At 43.4% G+C, this 15,945-nt stretch overlaps 1 protein-coding gene across 2 annotated transcripts in view; it reads left to right on the top strand.

Annotated features, from left to right (window-relative positions):
- Window positions 1-14,045, top strand: part of vps33b (VPS33B late endosome and lysosome associated) — a 35,706-nt gene extending 21,661 nt beyond the window's left edge. For both annotated transcript variants that reach the window (XM_078532383.1, XM_078532384.1), the window contains exons 14-23: window positions 562-636; window positions 1,338-1,402; window positions 2,218-2,272; window positions 3,861-3,907; window positions 5,226-5,358; window positions 6,448-6,521; window positions 8,191-8,292; window positions 9,811-9,886; window positions 10,384-10,500; window positions 11,811-14,045. In XM_078532383.1, the coding sequence (XP_078388509.1) occupies window positions 562-636; window positions 1,338-1,402; window positions 2,218-2,272; window positions 3,861-3,907; window positions 5,226-5,358; window positions 6,448-6,521; window positions 8,191-8,292; window positions 9,811-9,886; window positions 10,384-10,500; window positions 11,811-11,884 (818 nt within the window). In that variant the 3' untranslated portion in view covers window positions 11,885-14,045. The remainder of the gene's footprint in view (window positions 1-561; window positions 637-1,337; window positions 1,403-2,217; window positions 2,273-3,860; window positions 3,908-5,225; window positions 5,359-6,447; window positions 6,522-8,190; window positions 8,293-9,810; window positions 9,887-10,383; window positions 10,501-11,810) is intronic.
- Window positions 14,046-15,945: the final 1,900 nt, after the last annotated feature.

Genomic DNA, 15,945 nt, shown 5'->3' with positions numbered 1-15,945 from the left:
ATTAAACACATTTGAACATTTGAGGAAAACTACCTTTATTTCAAACAAGAATTGCTGGGCAAAAATGACCAAGGTTCATCTAGTTCACCTTCTACCATCCTGCCAGTCACATGATTCAGTGGAGTTGTTGACTAATCACAGGGATCAATCTCAGTCAGTGAGTCTGCAACAGACCCAGACATGAGGTGAGGAAAAAACCCCCCAGTGCTGGAGAGATTTGGGAACCAGAGGCCCAAAACCACCTGTTCCTTCTGAGCACGTTACACTCCCCACAGATCATGTCCCAGATTATTCTGGATCCCAAAATGTTATTTCATGAAAGGACTGCATCTGGTTAATTGGAATTTGAATGAATCAATACAGACTCCTTCCACCATCTCCCCAGGGAAACCTGTTCCATAGATTGACCATTCGCTCACTGAAATATTGTTCCTGCTGATTGGCTTTGAATTTACCTTCAAGCACAGCCTGTGTCCTCTGGTCCTACTGCCCTAGACAAGATGTAAGGAAATTCTGTAGAATATTTGCAAGTAAAACCTTATCCATTTGTTTTTCTCTTAGATATTGGAGCGAGTGAGTCAATTATGAAGAAGAAAACAAAACAGGATTTTCAGGAGCTGCTAAAGTCTGAACATGGTATGTTGATCACAGAGTCCCAGTCCCAAAAAAAAAACCTTTTTTTTGTTGTTGTAAGTGAAGGAATCCAGGTGAGTTGGGTCCACAGAGCACCGAGACGGTGGCAAAAAATAGGAGAGAAGTGAGGGCAATTGAGGGAATAGTGATTCGAGAGCCCAGAGCTAGCATTTTAAAACACGAAAGATTGTAAGTGGAAGGTGAGGAATTCTGCAGTTTGGAATTTCCTGAGGAAGAATGTGTTTGAGGAGACAATAGGATGAGTCTTCGCTTCTGCATAAAAATCATAGAAAATCTGATTGATCCAAATGTCACCCTGCTGAAGTGATCAGCGTTATTCTTGGTGTCAGGGGCAAAACTGGGATTTGGAAACAAATTCCACCAATTGGGACAATTGCAGGAATTTCCTTGCGTCAGAAGTTGACGTGTTTTTTAAATTTCGATGACAAAATGGTAGATGTTTCACAGGAGGGACAACTTCTCATGCCAGAAATGTCTCGTTCCAACAAATGACGTCTCAGAGCTAGACAGACAGCAGCGAAGGCCCTTTACTGTATACCTGTACATCCGGCAAGTGTCGGCCTTGAAGGAATGTTGCAAGGGCGAACTTGCCTTTCTTTCATTCACCAATTTCCTGACATTCCTTTGTGTGCTTTTGGTTGGTGTTCTGTTCACTGACTGATTTTTTTTTTTTCCTTCCACAGCACTATTGCAGGGATTTGAGATCAGAGAGAGCACCAGCTGCATTGAGGAACACATCAACCGGCAGGTATGTTACATTAGTATACGTGGTTTGCAATCACTTAGTCACCCTGAACAGGAGGTATTGGGATTGAGATACCTTGTGCATTCCTATATGGGAAACTATGTTTGGGTAAGAGTGAGTGATCAGTGTAACAGTTGTAATGTGTGCTATTACAGTAATTATTGTGCAAAGGTATGAGAAAAGACACCAATACAGGGCAGGTGACTTCATTTACAGGGGCACTGTGAATCTCACAAACACATGTTGGTAATGGTCGTTCCTCACAGTAAAATGGCTTTAATACCTTATTTTATGGACCATCTGTTATTAGTGTTTCTATAGAGTGTACTCTTAGAGGGCGGGCTAAAACTTTGATAACAATCTTTTGTATAAGATCACAGATTCACTAATGATATGTTAGTGAAAACAGTGTTTAAATGAGCTAAGCAGGCCAGCAAGGTCCCAAATTTAATTCTGAGTTACTGGGATAGATTGTGGGCTTCACCACAATTGACCTCGGGGTAGAAGGAAAACAGCCTGGGTTCCCATTCCTGACGGTTAACCTGCAATGACTACTGGAAGTGCCATTATGTACACACTGGAAGAGGCCTGAATCTGGCTGTGATTTCCCTGCAATCAAACTGAATACCCCTCCAACACTTACTGTTCAGACTGTCAGTTTGACGAGGTGCTGGAGGGCAATTTAGGGAGGCAAGGAGAAGAAAATGTTTTGCTGAAGAATGACAACCCTCTGATCTTGACGTTTTATATTTCACAATTTGCAAGGCAACCTTTCCTGCACAGACCCCGTTTATCCCTGACTCATTTTGATCTTTCAGATTTCTCCACTCGAGAGTCTTCGGTTGATGTGTCTCCTTTCACTGACAGAAAATGGTGAGTCTGAAGCCTTTGCTTCCTTGAATAGCAACCATGTCAGTCTGAACTGTAAAGATCTGTTATCATTAAACTATAAGCTCTGATAGAACACGGGAATTTTAAGCAACAGGAAAAAGCTTTTCTCTTATTAGAGATCAGTGTCCTTCACTGGTAATTTACCCCACAGCTATATTAGCAGCTGTGTAAGAAAAAGACTCCTGCATGACTTCCTGTTTTATTCCTAATGTGTAGCTTTGTCCTCTGGTATTTCGGCCCTTGGCCATTGTGAATAATTAGCCTGCATTAATTCCCTCCATAATATTGAAAACTTCAAATTATGTCACCTTGAAGTCACCTCATTTCCAAAGAAAATTAGCTCAGCACAACTAACCTTAGCATAACCTGGATTCTTGATACCTGCTGTCACCTGCTGCTCTTCTCTCAAGGGCGATAATATCCCTTTTCCATAGAGATGATGAAAATTATATATTACTTGAGCACCATACACAGTAATTTTATAGATTGGCCTGCCAGTCTATTTGATGGCCCAGAACAGGATGGTGCTGGAGTTTTAAGTGCTTACCTTGCGCTGGCTTAAAGATAAAGTCACCTTCTCTGTTCCATACAGAATAGGCGGCTGCCAGTTGCAGCTGTAGTGGGCTGCTGCAATTCCCTGCAGCCCCTTGGAGTACAGAAGGGAAAGGGAGGCAGGATTCCCACTTCTGGGTCAACACATAGCAACAAATGGACCAGTGTGGACACCTGATGTGGACTACATCTTCGTTGGCCGTGATGTTCTTCACCATTGCGGAGCTCATCAGCATTTATTATTGTGGCTCACGTATGGTTAATGGCTGCATGAGTGAGGAACTGAGGTACAACCACCACTTTGGAAGTGTACCCCTTTAAGGGAGCTAATACCAAAAGGAAGAAAATTGGAGAAAATGTTAAAATACCACTGAAAAATAACAACGCAGAAATACGAACAGAAAATGCTGCTAGTTCCTCCAGCAGCTGAAAAGAAAACCAGGCTGGAGATCAGCTGGAGATCGTGTTCTAATCATATTTATGATACAGCACAGAAGGTGACCATTTGGCCCATTGTGCCTATGCTGGCTCATTGAAAGAGCTATGCAATGAGTGGCACTCCCCACTCTTTCCCCCATAGCCCTGCAGATAGTTCCTTCTCAAATATTTATCCAGTTCCCATTTGAAAGATGGTAATGAATCTGCGTCCATCACCCTTTCAGGCAGTGCATTCTAGCTTGCAACAACGCACTCTGTAAAGAAATTTCTTCTAATTTCCCCACTGATTCTTATCTTAGACTGGTTACTCCCCTCCCCTCCCATAGTCGAAACTGTTTCTCAATATTCACCAAAACCCCTCGTTATTTTGGGCACCTCTGTTAATCTCCCCACAAGCTTCCTTGGTCTAAGGAGATGAATCTTTTTTCTAATGAAGGATTCCCCCATCTCTTCTCTTCACAGAAGTTGACAGACCTTTGTAGTACCACACTTGCTGTCTTTGTTATAGATTTTCAGCAATTTGCTGTTTTTCCTTCTGATCATTATCTTGTATGTCATATTTCCCGTTATTTCCCCTCAGGCCTGATTTCTAAGGATTACCGTTCGTTGAAAACTCAGTATCTGCAGGTAGGCAAAAAAAGATGTCCGTGTTACAGCAGTGATTGGGAGTCTGAGCTGTTTGGATAATTTTTTTGTTCTTGGGGTGTGGCCAACTTTGAGCCCTGGTGGTGATTCTTCATCCTACAACTGGACCATCGGCCTGGATTATGTGCTCAGGTCTCTGGGGTGGGACTTGAACCCACAACCTTCTGACCCAGAGGGTAAGGGCATTACCACTAAGCCATTTTTGTTGATATGGACTGAAGGAAGAATGTTATCCAGAACACTGCTTAGGAGCTGCAGTCTGCCTTTCCCCAGTGGTTAAAAAAAAACCCCATGGATTAAGGGGGAAGGGAGGTGAGAGTGAGGTTGGAGAGATCCTGGGGTGGGGAGGTTGGCCTCTGGAGGGGGATGGAGAACAGAGGAAAGGGTGGAAGTGGTCAGGAAGAAGCATTGCTCAGCCTGCTCAAATCCCCAAAAAGGTGCTGCGGCACATTTGTCTTTCCTGCAGTGGTTGAGGGAAACGTCCCTTTCCAGATGCACCTCAGTTCTTCTGGAGGCATCAGAGCTGCAATAGAATCTGCTTAAGGTGATTGTATTGACATCGTGCTTAATTCACAATTACCAAAAGCACATTATGTCGACCTGCTGTACCTTTGCTCTTCGTGTCATTCTCACGGCTGTATTGATTGTGCCAGGCTGCCCCACTCAGTTACCCATTGCTAATTGATACATTAAACAAAGGGTGAAATTGACACCCACACTCAGAGGCTCTGATTGATCGATACATTGTCTACCCAACTATGAAATTGACAATGTGACCTGACACACAATCCAGCCTTAATGTGATTGAAGCAAGCAGTGATATTTACTCCACAGCCGACCTCAGTCACCATCCATTATTGATCACCCTGACATGGTGTAAATGTCAGCTCGCCTGGAACCTGGCCAACTTGCCTTAATTGAATATAACGAAACTGTTGGTTTTGCAGTTCCTGATTTTACAGATTGGGACTTGGTCTATGAGTAACGAATATGGATAGTGAGCTTCAGGATTGTGGGACAATTGACTTCTGTTGTAATGCAGCGGGAGTGTCAAATTAAATGATCGACGTAACCAGATTAAATAGTTTCTGATTGTACTTCAGCTGCTTCCAATTAAACCTTCTGTGGGGTTTGTTGATGAGTTTATCGTTGCACCTTTTATGACAATTGTGTTCAGTTCCTTCACTCGTTTTGAATGGGGAAAAAAGTTAACAGCAGTGAACAGACCACTTCCCTTTGGCATTCTCTACCGGTGGTCGCTGTCCTGATTGGTAACCCGTTCGCATTTATCCCCCTCCAGAGTTACGGTTATGATCACATCCTGACATTCGCCAGTCTGAAACAAATTGGATTGCTGACAGAGCAGCAGCCTGGTGAGACTCTGACTGCGGTGGAGAGCACCATGGGCAAACTCGTGACGGACAAAGCAGTCGGTAAGGAGACACTGGAAGCACAAAGTGGTGATATACTAGACGTTAGAAGGTCGTAGGAGCTTTATTTGTCTCGTACATAGCTTTCAACCCAGGCAAGGCTTTAACAGTGTCATAATGGGACAAAGAAAGGTGCACCAGATTCTCAAAAACTGAACTTTTTATTACATCATTTTTTAAAAATGTTTTCTCCTGATGATTCAGTTTGTGAGCACTAGTGTGGAACTGACCCATTCATACCAGGCCCTTGGAGCTGTGTAGGGTTGTCTAACCTCAGCTTGATGGAGGTAAATGAATTACAGCACAGTACGTTCCTGCTTCTTACAGTGACGGCTGCATGGTAGCACTTTTGCCTGAGTCAGAAGGTTGTGGTTTCAAGTCCCACTTCAGAGACTTGAATATATAATCTAGACTGACACTCCAGTGCAGTACTGAGGAAGTGCTGCACTGCTGGAGGTGCCTTTGGATGAGACATTAAACTGAGGCCCTGTCTGCCGCCTTAGGTGGATGCAAAAGATCCAATGGCACTATTTTGAAGAGCAGAGGAATTCCCTCCAGTGCCTTGGTCAATATTTATCCCTCAATCAACACCAGTAAAACAGATTATTGGATCTTTATCACGTTGCTGTTTGTGGAAGCTTGCTGTACACATTCTGGCTGTCTGTTGCCTACATTGGAACTTCAAACATGCTTCAGTGGCAATAACATGTTTCGGAATGTCCCGAAGTTGTAAAATACAACTTAGTAATTTCTTTTGTCTAATGTATATGGTTGAATATTCGGTGGGGTCAGGGTTGGGCTCGCCTGTGATGACTCATGATGAAATAATTTGCCATCTCTCGCTCTTAATGTATTCCCTAGTCTTCTGTCTCCTTGGTTGTGAAATTCTGTCTCACTAATGCTGACATTGTTTGTTAAGCTGTGTATGGTACGAGCTCGAGACAGCTCTCATAGCTTGCCACGCCATATGTTGCAGCTCCAACACCATGCTACCTCTGAGTCCCGTTTCAGCTGCATGCATGTTGCTGGTTTACCTCCCTGGTGATTTTTTTTATAATTACTGTAAGTGAAATTTGAATCATTTACTTTCAGGGAAATTGACCGATGCCTTTTCATCGCTGGCCAGGAAAGGCCATTTCAGAGCTCTGAGCAAACGGCTGAACCTGGTAAGCATTGGAAGAAACAGTACAAGTGGCTTGGAACAATATTTAAAAAATTTAAACAAAGCCCAAGCTCCCCTGACATTTCACAGGATAACTGCCCCGTTTGTTGTGGAACTGTGTCAGTGGGTAACACTCTTTCCTCTGAATCACAAAGTTTCAGGTTCGAGTCCAACTCCAGGACTTGAGTACAAATGTCAAAACTGACACTCCTATGCAGGACTGAGGGAGCGCTGCACTGTTGGATGTGCCATCTTTCAGATGAGACATTAAACCGAGGCCCCCAACTGCCTGCTTGTTCAATGTAAAAGATCCCGTGACATTCTATTTCAAAGAAGAGCAGGGGAGTTATCCCTGGAGTCCTGACCAATATTTATCCGTTAGCCAATGTTACAATAACACATTATCTGGCCATAATTATATTGCTGTTTGTGGGAGCTTGCTGTGCATTAATTGGCTGCCGCGTTTCCTACATTACAGCTATGACTACACTTCAGAAGTGCTTCATTGGCTGTAAGGCACTTTGAGAGGTCTGGTGGTCATGAAAGGTGCTATATAAATGCAATTCTTTCTTTCTTTCCACCAATTGTGGAACTGATCAATACTCTCAGCAGGAGAGTCCCCCACTTCAGTATGTGCTGAACTGACTGACGCTTTAGCTTAGCACCCCTACGCTGGGGAGGTCACTGATCACTATTCAGCAACTGGATTGTACTGGTGAGGATAGAATTCAGCTCATTGTGATGCTTCCCATGGTGAACCAGCCTGCCAACATTCAGTGTGGTTGGTTATCTCTTTAAGTGATTGAATGGTTTGAGCAGAGTCGATTATGGGGCAAATTGCAGGGAGCATGTTTAATGAGCAGAATGACTATTTCCCACTTATATATTTTAAACCTACATCAGACTTTGACTAAGCAGTCTAGTAGTTATTGCATCTGTAAGGTTATTTGTTTTATTGTAATGAATGAATTTATCATACCTGGGGTTCTGACTACTGCACTTTCACATTGTGGGAAATTCACTGTACTCTTCCCCTTTACAAACTATGGTGCAGACTCAGTGGGCTGAATGGCCTCTGTGTGCCATACTATTCTGTGATTACTTTTGCTACTGAATGTGAGCGGAGGTAATGTTTTTGCCTCTGTTAGCCTGTTTGTACACATATTTCAAAAACGATGCATGAATTTCAACAAAACTTGGTACGTAGATAGAGTATGCCCAAGGAGAACAGATAGCTTTTTGACAAAGATGCAGATCCGCATCTGGGAATTTTTAAAAAGATCCGTTAACGTTGGGAGATAAGGCAAATTGACTTTTTTTTTTTAATAGTTGTGGATTTTATTTAGAATATTGTGGATTGTCTGTGCTGCTATGATGAAGTTTGTCATAGCTGTCAAAATGTGAGCAGAGTTTTCAGAGCAGGTTGTTGGTTGTGGATTGGGCTGAAGTCTCCTCGGTGAGATGGAAGCTCTTAATAAAAAGATTCCTTCATTTCAGCTTTCCAGTTACAGAGCATCAGCCAGGCAGGGAAAAGCCTCAAGAAAGATCTGCATAATTGTAATAACATTGAGTTAACAGAGCGTGGCGGGGCTATGCACTCTACTGAGTGCCCTTTCCACTTGTTTGTGTTGTTTCCTGTGCCATAGTACTCAACATCTTCTGTCCCTTTCCAGTTCCCCCACACTGAGGAAGAGTATGATCTGAAGGTGCCACGGGACATGGCCTATGTATTCAGTGGTGCATATGTTCCACTGAGCTGCAAGATTATAGAACAGGTGAGTTCTGTGCAGCCTAACACAAGACAATCCATAGATCTACACAGCAAGGTGAATAAACCCAACACGGAAGGCCAAACTGAGAACTATTGTCCTATTTAATTAAACTTGTATGAAGCTGCATATTTTGAAATGTTTAAATGCATTTCATTGGCTCCTGTGGAATGAATTAGTTTAGTTTGTAGGGCATTAATATATTTCCTGAATTTTGATTGGTTAAAACAGTAAGCACGTGTTGTAAGGAAAACCTTTCACGAGTGAGATCACAGTGCCCAGCACCAGCACTCTCAACCACACAAACGTGCACAGTACTAATGTATTCAGTCACTGACTCTGCACGGTACTGACACTCCCCCATCACTGACTCTACACAGAGCTGACACTCCCCATCACTGACTCTACACAGAGCTGACACTCCCCCATCACTGACTCTGCACGGTGCTGACACTCCCCCATCACTGACTCTACACAGAGCTGACACTCCCCATCACTGACTCTACACAGAGCTGACACTCCCCATCACTGACTCTGCACGGTGCTGACACTCCCCCATCACTGACTCTGCACGGTGCTGACACTCCCCCATCACTGACTCTGCACGGTGCTGACACTCCCCCATCACTGACTCTGCACGGTGCTGACACTCCCCATCACTGACTCTGCACGGTACTGACACTCCCCATCACTGACTCTGCACGGTGCTGACACTCCCCATCACTGACTCTGCACGGTACTGACACTCCCCATCACTGACTCTGCACGGTGCTGACACTCCCCCATCACTGACTCTGCACGGTGCTGACACTCCCCATCACTGACTCTGCACGGTGCTGACACTCCCCATCACTGACTCTGCACGGTACTGACACTCCCCCATCACTGACTCTGCACGGTGCTGACACTCCCCATCACTGACTCTGCACGGTGCTGACACTCCCCATCACTGACTCTGCACGGTGCTGACACTCCCCCATCACTGACTCTACACAGAGCTGACACTCCCCCATCACTGACTCTGCACGGTGCTGACACTCCCCCATCACTGACTTTGCACGGTGCTGACGCTCCCCATCACTGACTCTGCACAGAGCTGACGCTCCCCATCACTGACAGCCCATGGAGCTGACGCTCCCCATCACTGACAGCCCACGGAGCTGACACTCCCCATCACTGACAGCGCACTGTGCAAAGCATGTCTTTGTAGCTGTTTCTTGGCCGTCTATTATCGAATTGCTTTACCACACATCGTAGTTGTATCATCTTCAGCTCAGGCACTAAGTGCTTCCAACACTAGTGTGCTGGTGCACTACCTCTCCTCCTTAGTGACACTGCCTTTGACCATCATACCCCTCCCGTCAAGCTACATTTTTACCTCTCTTTGACATTTAGTCACTTCTTCCATTTACACTGATCCTTGGGGTATTTTGCTGCGATACCGGTGCTGTATAAATGCAGGTTGTGCTGTTTTTCTCTCTCTCTCCCCCATGTTCAGTGTGACAACTCCTTGTAATCCATCAGGTGCTGGAGCGTGACGGCTGGTCAGGAATGGAGGAGGTGTCACGGTTACTAAACAGTAATGAATTTATCACTATAGGTATGTTTCTGAATTGCTCAGATCTGTCATTTGATTACGTGGTGGTGCTCTCTCCTGAGTGCCCTAAACCATTGTGTTTGCTTCTGTCTCCCTCTCATTGTGGTCTCCTCCTCTTTCTAAAGATGCTAAGGGCTGCTGCAGCACAGATTCATGGACATTGAAAGGCCTCCAGCTCCTTGCTAATCCCTCATGTATGAGCATAGCCAAAGATTGGCTGTTATACTGGATGTCGGATGAGGACAGGATTGTGTTCTCTCGAAAAGAGAACAACCTGTTATGACCCTTTGTTGAGGCTCGTGCATAAAGAATCGATCATTTGTGCATGATACTTATGAGTGGCTGCTCTAGTGGAACTGTAAGGCATCAGAGGCAGTGTAGTTTGGAGATGGAAGTGGGAGGGTGGGGAATAAAAAATACTTTGTAACTTCAACGCCTAATGACCCAGGTTTCTTTTGTTGATAATGTGCCTGAAGTGCTATCCGTGTTTTTTTTTCTAGAAAGATCCGTGGATGCGGGGTACTGCTGCAGTGCGCAGAGAGTCATCCTCGTGGTGTTTCTTGGGGGCTGTACGTTCTCAGAAATTGCAGCGCTGAGGTTCCTGGGCAAAGAGAAAGGTAACAATAATTATTATCTGGTATCGACAAGCGCACAAGTCTCTCCTCAGCTTTTTCCATTGACATTTAGGGATCAAAGGGTAGGTGGAGAAAGTGGGAGCAGGCTATTGAGTTGGATGATCAGCCATGATCATAATGAATGGCGGAGCAGGCTCGAGGGGCCGAATGGCCTACTCCTGCTCCTAGTTTCTATGTTTATCATGATTGTTCCTATGAAGCTGAGTTTTAAATGTCTCATACAAAGGCCAAATACTGCAGACACTGGAACTCTGTAGTAAAAACAAAAAATGCTGGCAATACTCAGCTGGTCAGGCAGCATCCGTGGAGAGAGACAAAGTTCTGATGAAGGATCATCGAACTGAAACATTTCTCTCTCTCCACAGATGCTGCCTGACTTGCTGAGTATTTCCATCATTTTCTGTTTTTAATTTTTAATTTAATTTTAAACGTGTAAATGAAAGTGGGACCTTTCTGCATCTCTGTAATGGCAAAAGGAAAAGTCTGGAGAAGTGAGAGCTGTGTAGACCTAAAAGAAAAATATTTAGGTTCTGGATACAAGATCGGTGGCTGAGTGCTCCCGGTGGCTCAGTAGAAGTGTGTCACTGCTATAGGGACCAGAAGCTCCTGGATTCACTGCCCTGCATTGAATTTATTGATTTTCTGATGCAATTGGCTGTTTCCAGTGGCAGAAGGCTTGGTTGCCCGAGGATACAGATTTAAGATGATTAGCAAAAGAAACAGAAGCAGCACGAGGAAACTTTTTTTTAACGAGTTGTTGTGATTTGAAATGCATTGCCTGAAAGAGCAGTGGAAGCAGATTCAATCACATTGAAAAGAGAATTGGATAAAAGGGGAAAAAAATGCAGGGAGTGCGATTAATGAACAGCTCTCCCAAAATAGCTGGCACAGGTACAATAGGCCAAACGGTTTCCTTCTGTTCTGTCTCGTTCTATGGTCACTATCCCTGGACAAGGGAAGGATGAAGAAACAAAACTATCCCGTGTGCCCATTCCTGATGTTGTCTAGTGGTCATCCACTGAAAAATGTGTGTGTGGATGCTGGGTAGAGAAGGGAAGGACCCGGTTGGCTCTGATTGCCCCGTCCCCACGGCTGGTAGCCTGTTAACGCTCGCACAGGCTGTTAACAGGCAGTTTGCACCTATGGGGCCGGGGCTTCACTCAAACATGACTCGAAGGCTTCAGAAGAGGAGGAGGGCGACCAAAATGGCGTTTCATACAGTTTGCTTGTCAAGAGGGGGAAATTACATTTGACTGCAACCAAACCTATTCTTTCTTTTTCCTCTCCCACAGGATACAAGTTTGTCTTTGTTACCACGGCGATCACAAACAGTTTTCGCATGCTGGAATCTCTGTTAGAATCGTGAAAACGCACCAGCTTCCGCAGTGACAGAGCTACAGAGAGTTGGGAGAGAAATTGAATCCAGCCGAGAAGACAAAAGAGAGACTTGCCTCAACCTCACTCAAACGAACTGATAACAAAAAAGCATGGGGGTCACTCATATCTGAAGAAACCATGGGCACATTTTTGAGATTTAAACTTCAACTGTGGCCAATGTTTTCTGAGGTACTGGACCTATAACGTAGCAGTGGGCAAATGTGATTTGTGAGCTGGATCTACTGAAACCCTCCTTTTGATTGCTTGGCAGGAGGATTTGATTGTGGATATAACTTTTATTTGGGGGAGGTCAGAATGGGATTCTAGCTGAAGAGGCAGAAGTAAAGAATATGCAACACACTTGCTTCAACTAAAGCCCAAGAGAACTGGATTCATACTGCATCGGGACAGCTTTTGGAAGAAGGCTTGAGTTTGGAGATTAGACAGGAAGAACTTGTGTTTCTGCAGCTCCTTTCACACCCTCTTACAGCCAATGAACTATTTTCAAAGCGTAATCGCTGTTGCTTCTTAGACAGGAGTGGCAGTTAGTTTGTTAGCAAGCTCCCACAAGTAGCATTGAGATAATGACAGGATAATCTGATCTGACGTTGGGAATTCCATATTAGATTGACTTGTTCCCCTCATGACCAGTGCCTCGGCCAACCAAGAACGTAAACAATGTTCATTACTTTATCAATGAGACCTCATCAGTTTCTGTATGGAGCAGATTTGTAGAACCAGAATTATGTTAGTTGAGGAATTGTCAAACATTAACATTGACGAGTGAAGGCCTGCAGAGATAAAAGGGAAAACTGGGAATCTGGGTTCATCAAAGTTCTGCACCTGAAAGAGAGAATAAAATAGGTTAATATTTTGCATTGGGTCTCTTCCCTTTCTGACAGAGGATCTCAAATGAAATATTTAACCTTGCCTTTTGGAATATAGTGTAGATTAATGCACAGCAGCAAAACTGCTGCACTGAGAGTGTGGAGGGCCTATTTTAATTAATTTAGTCTTATTTTACACCAAAGCTGCATAATCTGAAGGCTTTAGAAGTATTCTGTGCTGAAAACACATGAAATCTCTGTAAATATCTGTGATACGTACATTGCGTTTGAAGGAATGCATTTATTTAATAGACCCTTTGGATTAAAATATTCATTGAAAGTATCTTTTATATCCCTAATTTCCTTTTCTGCTCTCCTGAAGCCACTAACTCCTGCGTCAGGCTGATGTGGGGGCCTGTTACAGGAAACATTCGAGCATGGTGATAAGCGGAGTGGGGTAGGGGGTTAAATGAAGAAGATTACAGCAAAGCCTAATAAATACCAACATATTTTACAGCAGGATCAACTAGACACATAGCGGGAGTGGGAACCTCGACTGATCTTTCCTTTCCTGGGCTCTAGTGTGTTTGAGACCAATTGTAACCCCCCCCCATCAACTATTGCCCTGACTATAATCGGGTCACTTGGGACAGACTGAGCACAACCTCACTGATCCGTATCACAGTGAACCATTCCAAAGCAGGCACTTTTTAATTTCTCAGTGATTTCCCCATTTAAAGCTTAGCTTTTGCATAGTTGTGAATATAAGCTGCTGATTAAAATTATCTCCAAAATACATAAGCACATGAAATCACCTTATTCTCCCTAATATTAACATACAATTTATATTATTTATTTCTAAAAGTGTGGCAATTTTTTTTTGCAAGTACCAACTTTAAAGGGTGATCTTGGAACTAAGAAATATAAAGTATCAGAAATGACAACACAGGAAAAGGCGATTTGTTCCATCTCATCAGTACTCAACACAAGCTTTTATTTCGTTTTCTTGCCCCCTTCCTTACATATATTTTTACATTCCTCCTTTTCAAATCTGTCCAATTTACTTCAACCTGGTAAAATGGTAGCTACTTTAATTAATGAGTTAATGTCAAAAGACCTTTTTGAATTGGACTATTGCAACTTACATTAAGATATGATTTACGCATCAACATTTATTATTGGTAATATTTGAAAGTTTCTGTTCCCAGGGATGTGAAATTTCACCTGTACAGAAATACTGTTAGCTTTGGAACTGAGAGATTGTGTTGTGCACTGAACTGCCTAACTGTGTTTATGTACATAATGTGTAATAAATCTGTTTTTTTTTAAAAAAAATACTTTTTTAAAAAATGCATACTGGATTGAGGTTAACATCTGAAATTCAGTTTGTCTTTGTATACCTTAGGGCTTTGTGTTTGTTCCAGAGGCACTGAGTGTGAACAAGCTATTCAATTGCATGGATAATATGCCTGATTTTACCCTCTCCCTAGCAAGTGTCAAGGCCTAATGGCCCATTCAAAAGACGGCACCATGGACTGATGAAGCACCCACTCAGTACTGCACTGAAGTATCAGCCTGGATGCTGTGCTCAAGTCTCTAGAGTGAAGCTTGAGCCCACAACTTTCTGACTTGGAGGTGAGAGAGCTACCACTGAGCTGGTGGCTCTTAGATATTGCCCCTCCGGACTGCTTGTGGTGGACATTTCTATGGCTGCCCTCCAATATCTCAGCTAGGACCTCATTCTTCATGTATGAGCCAACATAGAATCATAGAGGTCTACAGCACAGAAGAAGGCTCTTCGGCCCATTGAGTCTGCGCCGGTCAAACAAGTACCTAACTATTCTAATCCCACTTTCCAGCGCTAGGCCCATAGCCTTGTATGCCATGGCATCGCAAGTGCACATCCAAATACTTTTTAAATGTTGTGAGGGTTTTTGCCTCTACCACCCTTTCAGGCAGAGTGTTCCAGATTCTCACCACCCTCTGGGTGAAAAAATTCTTCTTCACATCCCCTCTAAACCTCCAGCCCCTTACCTTAAATCTGTGCCCCCTGGTTATTGATCCATCCACCAAGGGGAAAAGTTCCTTCCTGTCTACCCTATCTATGCCCCTCATAATTTTATACACCTTAATCATGTCCCCCCTCAATCTCCTCTGCTCCAGGGAAAATAACCCCAGTCTATCCAATCTCTCCTCATAACTAAAACTCTCCAACCCAGGCAACATCCTGGCAAATCTCCAGGTAAATCCTTGGTAAATTGCAATCATCCTTCCTATAATGTGGATTCCAGAACTGCACGTAATACTCTAGCTGTGGCCTAACCAGCGTTTTATACAGTTCCAGCATAACCTCCCTGCTCTTATATTCTATGCCTCAGCTAATAAAGGCAAGTATCCCATATGCCTTCTTAACCACTTTATCTACTTGTCCCGCTACCTTAAGGGACCGGTGGTCATGCACACCAAGGTCCCTCTGATCATGACCATTGGGAGGCTATTCAACTGTGATGGCCCTCACTGGTAATCACAAATTGCATCAATTTTATATACAGAAAAGTTGTACGATGCATCTGTCATACTTCACAAGACATTAAATCACAACTGAAGCTTTATTTCAGAAAAGTAAACTGATGAACGCTAAACATTTCCTGTTGGTCTCACTGGTCTGAAGATAACCTGACCCCTCCCTGAGATGTTAGATAAATAGCAACCAATCTGAAGAATCTTCCATAAACAACAGTAATTAACCTCGAGTTAACCTCAAAATGCCTACGTCCCCTCATGGAATGTTTAACTGGTAGAATTAAAAGAGCGAGTCAGGTATTTTAAGTGCCATATTCCAGTTTTTAAAAATGATCGTTTTCCTATTGATTTCAGCACTTGGCAAAATGGTTGTGTTTGCACTAGCCTGAATGTTGTAATATAATCTTGCAAGTTCTGATTCACATTTCTAAGAATTATTTTTAGCGTGTGTAAGCAACACATCAAGAAATAGGAGTGGGAGTAGGCAACGCAACACCCCATTACACATGTATAATGTATCCAAATTCTCTCTGTTGCAACCTATCTTGTCTCCAGTTCATTAATACCACTGTGGTCATTGCTGCTCTGAAATTTCCTATTGTGTTCCTCCGACACTAAATAGATTGTTCTACATGACATTCCTCCTTTCTACAATCTCACTGTGTTGAAATGAAGACATATCATCTGGTACTCTTAATTT

This window comes from Cetorhinus maximus, chromosome 30 (genome assembly GCF_964194155.1).
Source record: "Cetorhinus maximus chromosome 30, sCetMax3.hap1.1, whole genome shotgun sequence".
Lineage (NCBI taxonomy): Eukaryota > Metazoa > Chordata > Chondrichthyes > Lamniformes > Cetorhinidae > Cetorhinus > Cetorhinus maximus.
This window is presented reverse-complemented; position numbering and strand designations above follow the sequence as displayed.